Source organism: Pseudopodoces humilis, chromosome 5, assembly GCF_049639895.1.
Source record: "Pseudopodoces humilis isolate 2021_Gansu_Grassland_sample_001 chromosome 5, ASM4963989v1, whole genome shotgun sequence".
Taxonomy (NCBI): domain Eukaryota; kingdom Metazoa; phylum Chordata; class Aves; order Passeriformes; family Paridae; genus Pseudopodoces; species Pseudopodoces humilis.
Window position 1 is genome coordinate 19,123,699 of NC_142204.1, and position 13,030 is coordinate 19,136,728.

Consider the following 13,030-nt stretch of genomic DNA (forward strand, 5'->3'; position numbering starts at 1 on the left):
AAAGAACAAAAATGTCTCATTGTTCTCAATGTCTGATATGCCAGTTAAATCTTTTTGCAATAAAATTGTAATATCAATGCTTTGAGAATATAAATGTTTGAAAAACATGTTGATGCTATCTTGAGGTAAAAAAGTGATATATATTGCATATATGACATGTTGTTTTTCTACAGAAGTAAGCCAAGTGAAATTTATATTTTTGCCATTAAAAGGGGGAAAATTCATTTTACTCCACTACAAACTTCATAATATATAAAATTTTTATGCCCTTTAACCCTCTCTTCCAACATCTTAAAGTTATAAATCCAGTTCCCTATGTTATTTATTATATGTTTTTGAGCAATGTAATTTTAAATTGGCGATGCACTTATGGACACATAGAAAATATAATAGCAATGACCAGCATTGCTTGTTTTATTGGTAATACAATACTTTTGATTTTAAAAAGAAATAACATGGCAGTCCTTATAGAAAAAGGATGTATGATCCCAGGTAACTTTTTATTTCCTCACATATATTTTTGATATTCTTACATGACAGAAGGTACAAATTCATGTCTTGATGTACTAGGGCTTGGAACTATTTCTGAAAGTGTTCACCAGACTAGAAGTTATACAGAGATGGGAAAGCTGAGTTGTCAGCCAAGGAACAAGAACTCTGGGAATGAACAGATGGATTTGAATAACGGCAAAATAATCTGTGACAAGGAAAGTGAACCATCTTTGCAAAAAATTACTAAAAGACTTAAGACTTCAGACAGCTCTAAGAAGGAATTGGACAGCAAAACTGGTGGAAAAAGAAAACAGACCAAAGCTGCAAGTAAGGATAAGCTGATTGCTGGTCAGGCAAAATTAACTCGCTTTTTTCACCTGTAAGTTTTTGTTTTCACGTACATGCTATGTTGACACTTATAAAATACTGCAAGAAAACAGGTGAAATTCATGAATTACTTCCTTTCATACATAAATAACTGAAAGCGGCTTGTGTATTATATTAGACAACTACTTCAAGTCTGGATTATGCTGAAGGATTTTATTTTTTAATAACAATACGTTGTTAATAGTTACACTGTTACTTTTGGTAATGAATTATGTATTCCTCTGCAATGCAATCCAAAAAATTATTTTTGGATGCATATGTACAGCTATGCTAATACTCAGTAACTTCAAATTACGTTAAATTCGGAATGAAATGTTTAATCTTCGGAGATGGTGAGAGATGAGTAGTTTTCACACTTGCCAACAAGGTCGATAGACCCTTCCCAGCATACACCTGAGGACTACAGGGAAAAAAAAAGAGAGCCTGAAAGTTTAAATCATCAAAGAACCATAATTCTTATGGCTTCTGGAAATATTAATTTAACAAATGCTCCCTCCCCCATGCACCAAATCATAACAATAATGGAGTCTCTAAATGTACCTTTACCAAATTGCTATATTGACATTGCAGTGTACTTTACCAGAATGAAATAATTTTTTGTGTAAAAATAAAGTATATTTACTGTCAAAATCTCTTCTTCCTATAGGAAATTTAGCTGAATTTTCTTCCTCTGTGGTCTCTCTTTCTTGTATTGACTCAATATTTTGAATTTCAGTGTCAACTGGAAAAGCCATGGTTCCCTTCAGTGCAGGATAAGGTAGTTGATTTCTACCTAAGTTGATTGGCGTAACATGATTGAAGAAATCATGTCTGGAACCTCTGTCCTGTTTTGAGGGAAGACAAGATGTTTATTTAAAGTCAGTTGTGTTCACACACATTTTGTACTTTATACTTCAACAATGCAGTTATTTTATGTTTCAGAATTGTACCTTAAAAGTAATGATATGCATTACATCTTTGGCAAAAATGGTTTAATGGACATAATTAAATAAGGAGTCTTGTGTTTGGCAAAGTTAAAACCTATTGCTGCATATGGGGGCATGCATCAACTATAAATACAGGTTCCTTCTCCTCCCCTCCCACACCCCTCCTTCCCCCCCCTCCTCCCCCCCATCCTCCAAATTTTGGCTACTACCTGTGGAAATCAGATTTAATTCAACTCTCAAAGTTATGCATTTAGAATCTTTGCATTAGATATATAGGTTTTAAATTTTATTTTCTTTACTATGGTATGTAAACTGGTATTTTTGTGTATTTACCTGGTTATTGCTTTAAATTGTTGTACTTTTTTTCTAAAAAGGTATAAATGAATTTCAGTTTTACAGTTAAGCCAAAATTCAGAACTGAACTCACCAAAAACTTCATGTTTCCAGCATTCTTATCATTGAAAACACTGCGGTCTTCAGTCTTGTAGTACTTCAGCAAAGGTATAGCTCCCCTGTTCATAGGTTTGTCTCCGATTTGTAGAGTTTTTCCTAGATTTAATGTAGGTAGCAACATATCTTCATCTTCTATCTCTTGCAGAGATTTTGAAACTGAAAACAGAAAACCTTGAGGAAAGAGAGAGAGAAAGGAGAGCATTAGGATATATGATGAGATGCACATTTTTTAGTTATTTAACGCTTGCATAGAGGTTCGTCACTTCTCAAATTCTAAGAACTTTTCCAGTGGTAAATACTTGTTTTCCGTTCCTGTAATGGCACACTTTATATATTTTACAGGTTGAATGGAAACTCCTTCAGTGGCTGATGAGTTCATTCTTTTAAAATGACTCATATTGAGGAGTAACCTTTTCTATAATCCTTCTAATCCCACCTGTTTAGAACTAAAACATTTCTTTGTCGTACCTAATTTGTTTCTTTGTATGTTTTTAGAAGGGATTAGTTCCCTTTGGTGGATCAGTATAACAAAGTTCACAGAGAAAGTGATGTCCATTTGTGTTGTTTATAAAGAATTACCTCTGGTTAAGGCAATTTAAGAAGAGGAACTCATCTACATAAGTAAGCAGGACTGTTGTAAAGGTGTAATGTATCATAGCTTTTGATCAAAACTGGATTCACTGGAGAGCTGAAATTCTTGAGCTTTGATGATAGCTTAGACTGCTACCATGTTAAAGCTGAAATAATTAATTTGTATTTTGATGTCTATTATGTCAGGTTGCATTATACAGAGTGAATGGTTAGAAATATTAGCACCTCATCAACGTTTGTATTTTCTTACTGAAAGTGGACCTTTCGCTTCTACAAATATAGCATAGTCGAATATGCTTGCTAATAATGTAGAAAGAAAAGTAGACTTCAGTTTTTAATTTAAAATGTCTTTGAAATGTATCTATTACCCTGTGGAAGGAAATGTAGAAGTTTCTGCATACTGTTGTTGTTGTGTGGGGATGGTTTGTTGTTGTTGGCTGTTTTTGTTTCATTTAGGGGTTTTCTGCCTTGGCTGGAAAGCAAATAGGGCCAGCTGAAATTTAGCTTCTCTCTTCATGTCAGTGATAGAAACATTCAGTGGTTGTGTGCCTCTTAGCTAGTACTTCATGTTTTATCCTTTAGCCTAATGGGGGGAACTAAACATGCTGCTATTCAAGGCAAAGCATTGGGAAATTGGCCAGTGTTCCCTGCTAAACTTTGTGGAAAAGCACCTGCCTTTCCAAAGTAACTTCTTGGTAAGATGTTTTGTAGGAAAATATGTCATGCTGGACTAAGCAGATTTTGACTCAGAAACATTTTTGGTACCCTCTTTTCTCCAAATGAGCAAAGTGCATTTAATCCTTTCCAGGCAAAGCATCTCTCACAAACAGAATTTTTGCTTCTTATTGTTTTCATTTCCTTGCTGTAGAGCTTGTACTTGCCTTTGGGCAATTGAAATGTTTTCTTTCCTTTGACTTTAATTGCCTGGCTACAGAGGAGACAAATTTGAGAGTTGATTGTATATGGTTTGATAATTCTCATCCAATCTCTGTTTGCTAATTTATATTTTTCCCTCACTCTAAGAATGTACAGTTTTGTTCAATTAATTGTACAGTTTTGTTCAACTAACAAAGCAAAAGCCATGTATGCTCTGTTGCAGGTACTTTTCATTTAGCTCAGCCTTGGCAGAACAGGAGGAGTGCTTTGGAGCTGTGTTGGCAGCAAGCTGTTCTTTATTGTATGTTGGTCTATCAATTAAGAGTTGGAGAACGAGCAATCAGCCCAATAATTGGGTAGGTGACAGGAGCCTCTGCTTCTCTGAAGCTCTGGCACCCACAGGTGTGCAGCATCTCACACAGGGCTCACTTTCAAATGCTTCTGTAATTTAATACAGAGCACAGCTACAACGAGTACAACTAACCTGGATCATTCAGGAAGTCCATCTACAGCGTCTGTCTCGTTGTCTGCTATGAGACACAAGTTGATGTCTGTGAAAGAACTTATGGTACTTGCCCCAAGATCTTCTAGTGCTTCTTGAAGTCATTGTTAATTTTTAAGGTCTGTTGCAGATCCAAGGTGATCTGGTGATAATGAGTAAAAACTTCTAATTAGGCTGCCTAGAAATTCAGAGTACATGTCTGTAAATTCAATGACTTAGCAACTGCTCTGAATAGGCAGAAAACATTTGTGCACCTGCAGATTTGCAATGTGTGTTGTGTACAGCTCTTCATAATGCCTTTGGGAATCCTAGAACTCTTATGTCTACACTTTTATTTCTCCATCTTGCAACTTTTAATTTTAGTAAATATGCAAAATGTTTTAATACATCAGGTTCTGTTTTACTATTACCTGGGAATTTTTTTTTATTCTTTAGTATATATTAACCCATATAATATTGTTGCTTTCACAACAATAGCAATCATTTTGAGAAGTTCTTGCTTCTACTTTGCATCTAGTTTAAACAAAATATGAGCTCTTAACATCTGAAATCTCATGTGTTGTATGTAAGTAAATTAAATCTAGGTGATAACATGCCTGGAATTTCTCTGTACTCATTTTGAGTTTTTCTAGGAATGGATTACAAAACAATTGTAATAGTTTCATTTGGTCTTGTAGCTATTGTAATTGCCATGTACAAATGCTTGAACCTAATGCCTGGTACTGGCTGAAGAATAAATAAAGCAGGTATGTTTTGTATAAAGTCAATTATTCTCTATTATCAGAATTGAAAAACTTCACAATACAAAAGAAACTGTTTGAGCAACTTTAATAAATCATTTTAATGAATCTTAAAACACCACAAAAATATGTGGTTAGTGTTCATTTTCTCAGTGGCTTACTACTTCTGATTTTAAAATGTGGTCTGGGCTTGTTTGTTTTGTTTTTAGTTTGGATCTTGTACATTTTATACAAACAGCTGTATTTCAGTATGAGTTGTGGAAATACTAATCCCTTCTTGTGTATTGGTCTGTCATAAATACCTCAGTGTTTTAGTTCCAAATCCCTCCCACCAAACCCAACAAGCAGGTGTTAAAGTGGAGATTTTCTGTTCTAATAATGGAAAGAGCGTGTCAGCAGTTCATGGGGCAGATAAGATCTCGTTAGCACACTTTATCATTGACTGTCGGAAATTAAGACTCTTGCCTATCACTGTTTTGTTGTTCCTTTTGATGAGTTGATAGTCACCTGGAATCAGCAAATTGATTTAGCATGAAATAGACACACTGCTGCATATAACAGGACAGCTCTGGACTTTTGCAGGAGCACTGCTCTAAATATTTGGAGAGCTTAAAAGTCATCCTCTATAAATGCATCAGGAGAATGTACAAGAAAAGGGTGGGGGTGAAACCCCACAAACTAGATTATTTTTACCAAATTTCTGCCCAAGATCCAGGGTATCCATTTCAGTCCTCTGTTGAATTATAGTCTGTGTATTTATAGAATGAAATGCTATACTTGTTTGTGTTACAAATTAATTTCACAGTTGGGAAGACTTTAAAATATTTTCTGCTGCTTGTTTTGAAAGGCATTTCAGAATTTCATTTGGAGGAAGTGCATAAAAATGCAAATACCTCTTCAGGAACTGTACAGCAGCAGAAGAGAACAATTTATGCATAGTTTCCTCTAGCAAGGATAAGCATATTGGTCACTGTCATTTTTTAGAATTATTTCTATTATATAAAATAGTCTGTTCTTCTAGGAATAATTTGCCAATATGCTATGTTTAGAATGAGCTGATTCACTTTTTAAAAACAAATTACACCTCCCCCCCCCCCAAATGTGTCTCCTCCTCCCCCAGCAACTAAGTTTCTTCTTCTGGAGGACTTTTTGCAAAAAAGTCCTTATGTCAGTCTGTTTGGGATGCCAAATTAATCAATTAAGTGGAAAGAGGAAAAGAGGAAGTGAGATTCCTCAAGCCATACTAGCTTCTGAATTAAAAAAAAAACTGCTAATAATGACATACATATTCTGTTTTCATGTAAAAATCTGCTTTTCTGAGAGAAGTCCACAAAATTGTTGTGGATAAGGCACAATCAATTATTCTGTGACCAGCCAACAGCAGGAACTTCCTTTTGAGAACAATAAAGAATAAGAAAGACTGGGCCCCTTTGTTTTGCAGGCAGATGAGAGGATTTCAGCCAAGAAACAAAATACAGGAAAAAGCAGGTGGTGCAACTGCAATTTTGAGCTTCATTTGAGCACAGGATGTCTGTGAAAGGCTTTGAAGCTGGCTATCTAGTGCAAGCCTGCTAAAATTCCTGTGATTTCTACTTTTCACCTTTACTGTTCATATGGTTTTGGTAGTGTTGAGGTGAGTAATTTGTTCTGCATATCTAACAAGAAGGCAGAAGTTTTTTAGGAATATTGATTCTTGACAGTTCTTTACCAATGGTGCTGGAGCCATTGGTGGATTAAGCCCCCTAAAGGGCAGTGAATGCTCTTGCTGGTGCACTGTGATTGTAAGACTGACCACAGCTGGCGTTTGAGAGGAGCAGCAGTTCTTCTCTTTGCTATTATGTGAAAGGGGCCGTGGTAACGTAAAGGAATGTTATTATCACTATTGTCCATATTATCCGTGAATCCTATTGATGTAGTTGTGTCCCACACATGTCAGTCCAGGTTCTCTTACTGAGCTGGATCCTCTGAGTCAGTTGGTGTGATAAGAGGCTGCTCTCATGGAGATAGAGGAAAATCCAACTCTACACAATTTCTTTTTAGGAGAGCAAGTGATTGGCACTTTGTCAAAATCCAAATAATTTACTGTCTGTCACCTGGGTTTTTTTACCAATAATATCAATTTTTATTTAGGTTTTTGTTTGTTTTTAGTTTTTTATTTTTACATTTCAGTCTCTTTTAAACACAATTGTATTTCAATCTGAATTGTTTCTACTAATGCTTCTTTCTTATGACAGAGTATAAGTCTCAGCTGCTTGGAATCTTGGTTGTTATGGAACAATAGTGTTGCATTATGAGTCCATGAAATATTTTTATACTGTTTTGGATGTCAGGTACATTTTTGAGATATGCTGTTTTGCAAGTTTTTCTTTAAATAAACACAGACGTCAGAGGTGTTTACACACGGAAATGCTCTAGTGTAGTTTTCACATGGTAAGCTGAGCCCACATACCTGCGGTGTGGAACTGGGTTTCTCCTTGTGCATTCTGGAAAAAGAATCACTTATCTTTTAGTTTTGTTACTGTGAAGAACAATTTAAAACTTACAAAGGGACCCACCAAGTATTCTCTCTCTGGTTTGCCATACCAGTTTGTGATTTTGGCTGTTCTACTCTTTACCCTAGCAGCAAGGGGTTGGAACCAGATAATCTTTAAGGTTCTTTGCAACCCAAACCATTCTGTGATGTTACTCCTGCCATTCATATGGTCTTAGAACAGTGGTACAGAACGTTACAATATGTGTGTTCTCTTAATTATTGCAATGCTTGTGGTAGTTATCCAAGGTCTAGGAGTCATGTTATGATTTAGTGACTCTTGTATCCTTGAACATATTTTCTTTATTATCTATGCCAGCAATCTAACCAAATTGTACCTGCTTCTGTTATATCAATTCCAGTAAGGCCTTTTTCATCCCACGTATGTGAACTTTGTGTATGATTGAAACATCTGTCTCACAGACTCTGAGGAAGAGGAATTGCAGGCTGTTAATCATACAGTTTCTACTGTGTATTACCTTTGTCTGCAGAAGAGACTGTGCTACCACTGATACTCAAAAGTACAGCCAGATACTTATAAAAACTCTCAAGAGCTCCTGCACAGAATGGCAGTCACACTGGAGATTTTGATGGAAGCTGTCCAGGAGAAATCAACTTACTTTCTGGACATACCATGTCCCTCATGCCAGCATGCCTGGTAATTCCCATAAATGAGCGCCTGTCAGAGTCAGCCAAATTACTCTGGCAGATGTCTGCTTCTTTAGTGTTGACAATCCAGATGGGTGGATTTTTGTTATCCAGTGCTTTCTGCAGGCTTTGAACAAGTCTATATGCACTGGCGCCAGGGCTGTTAGTCATGGCAGCAGTCCACTGGACGGATGAGCATCAAGGTCTACAAAGAACAATGCTACAAGGTAAAGAATTACACCAGATGCTATTTAATTAGAAGCAAAACCAACCTGCTTTAAATTGTCTTATTCTAGCTATGATCTAGTGCTGTTTTAACCAGAGATGGCTTTTATGGAAGGTAGCACTGCTGTTAGTGGAATAGCAATCATCATTTGCATTGATACAGGACAACGAAAGGTTCACCTTAGAGTTTTGTATTTTATAAGATTCAGTTATTTCCAAGCAAAAAATTAAAATGGTTAGCCTAGGATATTCCTATGTTTAGCACTTGTTTTACATGCATCATATTTTGAATATTAAGTGTCATTTTCCCAAAGGGAATCAAAAATAACTACCTTCTTTGATAAAGTATTGCTGCAATGACGTTTGCCAAACACTGACTTCAACTTGGTCATTGATTCAGTAGCCAGGTTTTGGTTAGAAGCATTATTTGCAGCTGAAATTATTCTGTCTCACCATTTTGGAGAATGCTGTCTGCCATTCATTGTTGCATCCATATTGACTCATGTTCAAAGAATAATTATTTGCTGACAGTATGTCTGATTCTCTAAGATGTTATCAGCACACTTCCCATACTATACTCTTGTTTCATTCCTGCTGGCACTGCCTGCTGTGGACATTGAGTTGAAAGTGATTTTTAAGTGAGCAAGGGTTCTTGCCCTTTATGCTCTACTTACTGGTGTGAGGCAGCTGAGTACTTTTGATAGTTCTGTGTGAGATCACGATTTTTTATAAAAAATACACATATGCAAAGAATAGAGCTAATGAGGATTACAGCTTCAGCCAGAAGATGTGTTGCTACTTTGCATGGATAGTAGCTCTTTCTGGAGCTATTGTGATTTGCCAGTGTTGTTGTACTTAGGATCTGAATGTTCCTTACCATGTATTGCATCTTTGTTTACAGTGTCACACTTCAAACAAGCTAGCCCTTTAAAATAATGGGACTATTGAGGGGAAAAAAACATCCTACCAGTGTCTTAATTATGTAGGGATAAATTAGGTAGGTATAGTCTTGAAATCTCATGTATGCTTTTGACAAATGTTTTTCTTGACCAAAATGTGAGGCAGAGATTACATTTACCTATTGCTTACCCATGCCGAAGTAAAAATATTTGTAAACTTGAGCTACTAATAATTTCATAGATTTCATGCATAAATATTGGTATTTATTGAATCTTCAGCCATTAGCTATTTTGAACTGCTAAGATTAGATTCAGTTGAACTAGTTTACAGTTTCTCAGATTTTACTAATATGCAGTCATGATCAAGTTTGGTGACCACTACCTGTTGGTTCAGAGTTGCCATCTATAATTGCAAACATTAATTTCAAATAAATATGTTAAGAAATTTCTGGCAAGGAACAATCAGGTTTTAAGATTGAATTTTATGATAAAATCTATAAATTCCTTCCTGCTTCAAGGACAACAAAGCAAGTCACACTCATCCCAGGAGTCATCTGGAGTGCACTGATGACTTCTTGACATGGGCTGACTGATGAGGCAAAGTTCTCTAATGGACTTGGTGGTGATAATTAGGAACTGGGTGTGAAGATTGTCTTAGCTTTGTCTGCAGTGACCATAAAATGATGGTGTTCAGGACCCTGGAAGAAAAGAACATGGCAAGATCACAACTTTGAATTTCAGAGAAATTAACTTTGCTGTGGTTAGAGTTCTGCTTGGGACAAATCCATGTGATAGTCCTGGGGAAAAGAGGGATTCAGATTTGCTGAATTCACTTTTATACCACAGGGGAATATGTTTGCTAAATTGAAATTTTCCTAAATATTAGTATGCCAATAGTTTAACTCTCATTTGTGTCTCCTGTTTCAGTAGATATATATTTAACCTGCATTGTCTACCTGATTTATTAGTTCATCTAGAAAGTAATCTGTAATATTCGACAAAAACACTTTCTTCAGGGTGTAAAAGTGAGTAGAAACAAGTTTAATAACGTTATCTGTAAGTGATCAGAATGAATTTGTTTTCTTTCTTTTGTAGTGAAAATTATTCTAGTTCACTTAATGAATGTCTGAGTTTAACATTTAGCACAGGTATTTTTAACCTGAAGCAATACTTTTACTTTGTCTTGCAAGTAAAAAAATCTGTCTTGCAATATCACCACTTTCTGCATGAAGTTTTTACCATTAACAACTTTTCTCAGTTATTTATGTTTGTGGGTTCTTATTAGCACTTATTTATCATGATGTTTATTTTAAAATGTAATTGCATTAACATAGTTTGTTACTATATTTAATAAATCCATCGAACATTCCAGAACACAGAAGACTTTTGACAGTGGAAACATTATATTTGTTAGTGAGAAATTGTGAAGTGTCACATATTTAGCCGTATATTCATTGGTGGAAAGTGGCGAACTTTTTTTTTTCCTTTTTATATTTAATGAATGGGCAACAAGTTCACGTTTATTACATTCCCTAGAGTTGTTGAACATGGATAGAAACAGAGATTGAAGAAAATAGAGAGAATTTAATTTATGTGGTATAGTTCTATGCTTCTGGGCAATTTTGTACAAAGAATATGCCATAATTGACTTCTGAATCTGACTTTATTTCTGATTCATGTGTAATGTGTAATATTGTCTATGGACCAAATACTTTTTGTGCTCAAAGTCATGGAGTAATATGTTAAGAACTCTTTGATAAGATATGAGAATGTACAGGTTAGATGCCAAGCTGTTTTATTTGCCTCCTAGTTGCATATGTAAGTTGACAGAGAAAGAAAGGTTTCTAAGCATTATTGTAATAGTTTGATAGTAAGCTGCTGCTTAAGCACAGTTATGTATTAGTCCTTTTTTGGCACTCTCCTTGCACTATTATTTCTGATTACATAATCTTTTGAGTATTTTTGTGGATGAAGTCACAGATAATCCAAAAAACCAACAATGTTTTTATGTTAGGAAAATGTGTCAATTGCAATCATCTAGATTTTTTCCTGTTATCGCATTTTCTTTCATAAACAGGCAAACATTTCTAGAATGGTAAGGAAATTGTTTATCATCAGCATCCTGAAATGGGTACAAAAGCTAAACAGTTACATATGACATTGATTATATTGAATAAGATCATCCCTGCAGTATTTTCCACATGATGATTTTGCAAAATCATGCTTCCGATGACTTAATTGCAGTTCTTTACATAATTTTTCATTAGAAATAATCAAGCTCTACATTTTGCTAGGTATTGTCATTAACTTTACATATTTTTGTGAGAGCTGTAGTGCTTAATGGAAAATTGGTTTTCATTATCAAGAGAAGCTGAGTAACATTTCCTTTTGATTTTAAATGCTAACTTGTTTCTTCTTCTTAATAATTTAGAGATTAAGCTTGTCAAGTCAGTAAGCTTTTTATCAACCAGAAGAGATGACTGAAGTTAAAATTACAATTAGACATACCTGTTCTAGGAAACAGTAGAATTTAACTATCAGATAGTGAAATAGAATAGTGAAAAGGTAGAGAAATAGTAGGGTTTATTCATGTTAGAAGTATTTGTGAGTTATAGTTTAAAATACAAATATAAGAAACTTATGTAGATGATGTATTTCATGATTTATTTAGAAAAGTATGATAAATGCTGAATTAAGTCTGCAAATGAAAATGAGGTGTTTTGTAACCTGTGTGTATGTGCCAAGATTTACAATAATTTGCAAAGGTAGGGGGTCTCTATCACATAGAAATTTCATCTGTTTTAGGCTGAGATCTTAGGATCTCACAAATGTCAAATCTATGACATATATAAGTGGGATCATTGAATGCATTCCCTATATACTTACCTCCTATAGAACAATTGTTTTAAGAATTAAAAGGTCTGAATGCATCTTTCTTCCTTTCCTTGGTCAAAAATCCAACAGAATATTTAATTAGTAATAGTCCAAAGGATCTCGTAGGTAGAAAATGAATATAAATCCAAAATACTTATTGTACTGACCACCAATAGCTTTTCATTAAAGTCAAACCATCTGTGTATAAGTACACATATTAAAAAACATCATAATGTTAGTTTTCTTTGAGTATTCTGGGACTGAAAAATGAGCCTCATTGAGATTTTTTGCCTTGGTATTTCTGGCTTAGCCAGACAATGAAATACGTCATCTTGCGCGTTAAAATGTCACAGGCTTAAGAAACAAATGTTGTTGGCATATGACTGACTAGAACTCAGGCTAGCATCAGAGTATTTGGGGGGGAATTGACCTGGAGAATTGTAATGTCATTTATGAAATTAATAACAGCAATTATTGGAATCCCTACATGCTGAGCATGTTAGTGTTTACAAAGGGTGTCCAAAGGTAGATAATGCAGTCAAAGGTCAGTAATAAATTTTGTTATATTGCATCCCCTTTGAGTGTCTGGCAATATCTTGGAGACAGCTGGCTACTTTTCTAAAGGACAAGTAAGATACCAGGTAAGTGTGTAAGTGTTGATTGTAATCGTGAGTACTCTAGCTTGTAGGAAAGGGTTATGTTCACTAGTCTAGGCACAAGAACACGTGTCCTTGGAGGCTTCCAAAGGGAAAGCCTAGAGGATAACTTCTGCCAGCTGGTGCTGAGGGTTGTAAGGTTAGTTTGTGGTTTAGAGAGGCTTGTAGGTCTTGCTGATGAGGAAAGGCTATATGCTGTAAATGTAACTTTTTCCCTTTCAAGGTGATCAT

General features: G+C 35.2%; 2 protein-coding genes across 2 annotated transcripts in view; one reads left to right on the forward strand and one right to left on the reverse strand.

Annotated features, from left to right (window-relative positions):
- Positions 1-1,883, forward strand: part of PARPBP (PARP1 binding protein) — a 39,795-nt gene extending 37,912 nt beyond the window's left edge. Inside the window, exon 11 of the mRNA XM_088055415.1 lies at positions 571-1,883. Within this exon, the coding sequence (XP_087911541.1) occupies positions 571-875 (305 nt within the window). The 3' untranslated portion in view covers positions 876-1,883. The remainder of the gene's footprint in view (positions 1-570) is intronic.
- Positions 1,230-8,166, reverse strand: PMCH (pro-melanin concentrating hormone). Its single transcript, XM_005527881.3, is given in 6 exon segments — positions 1,230-1,279; positions 1,502-1,703; positions 2,233-2,429; positions 6,760-6,764; positions 8,061-8,142; positions 8,145-8,166. Coding segments are annotated over 6 exon segments (558 nt in total).
- Between the last annotated feature and the right edge of the window lie 4,864 nt (positions 8,167-13,030).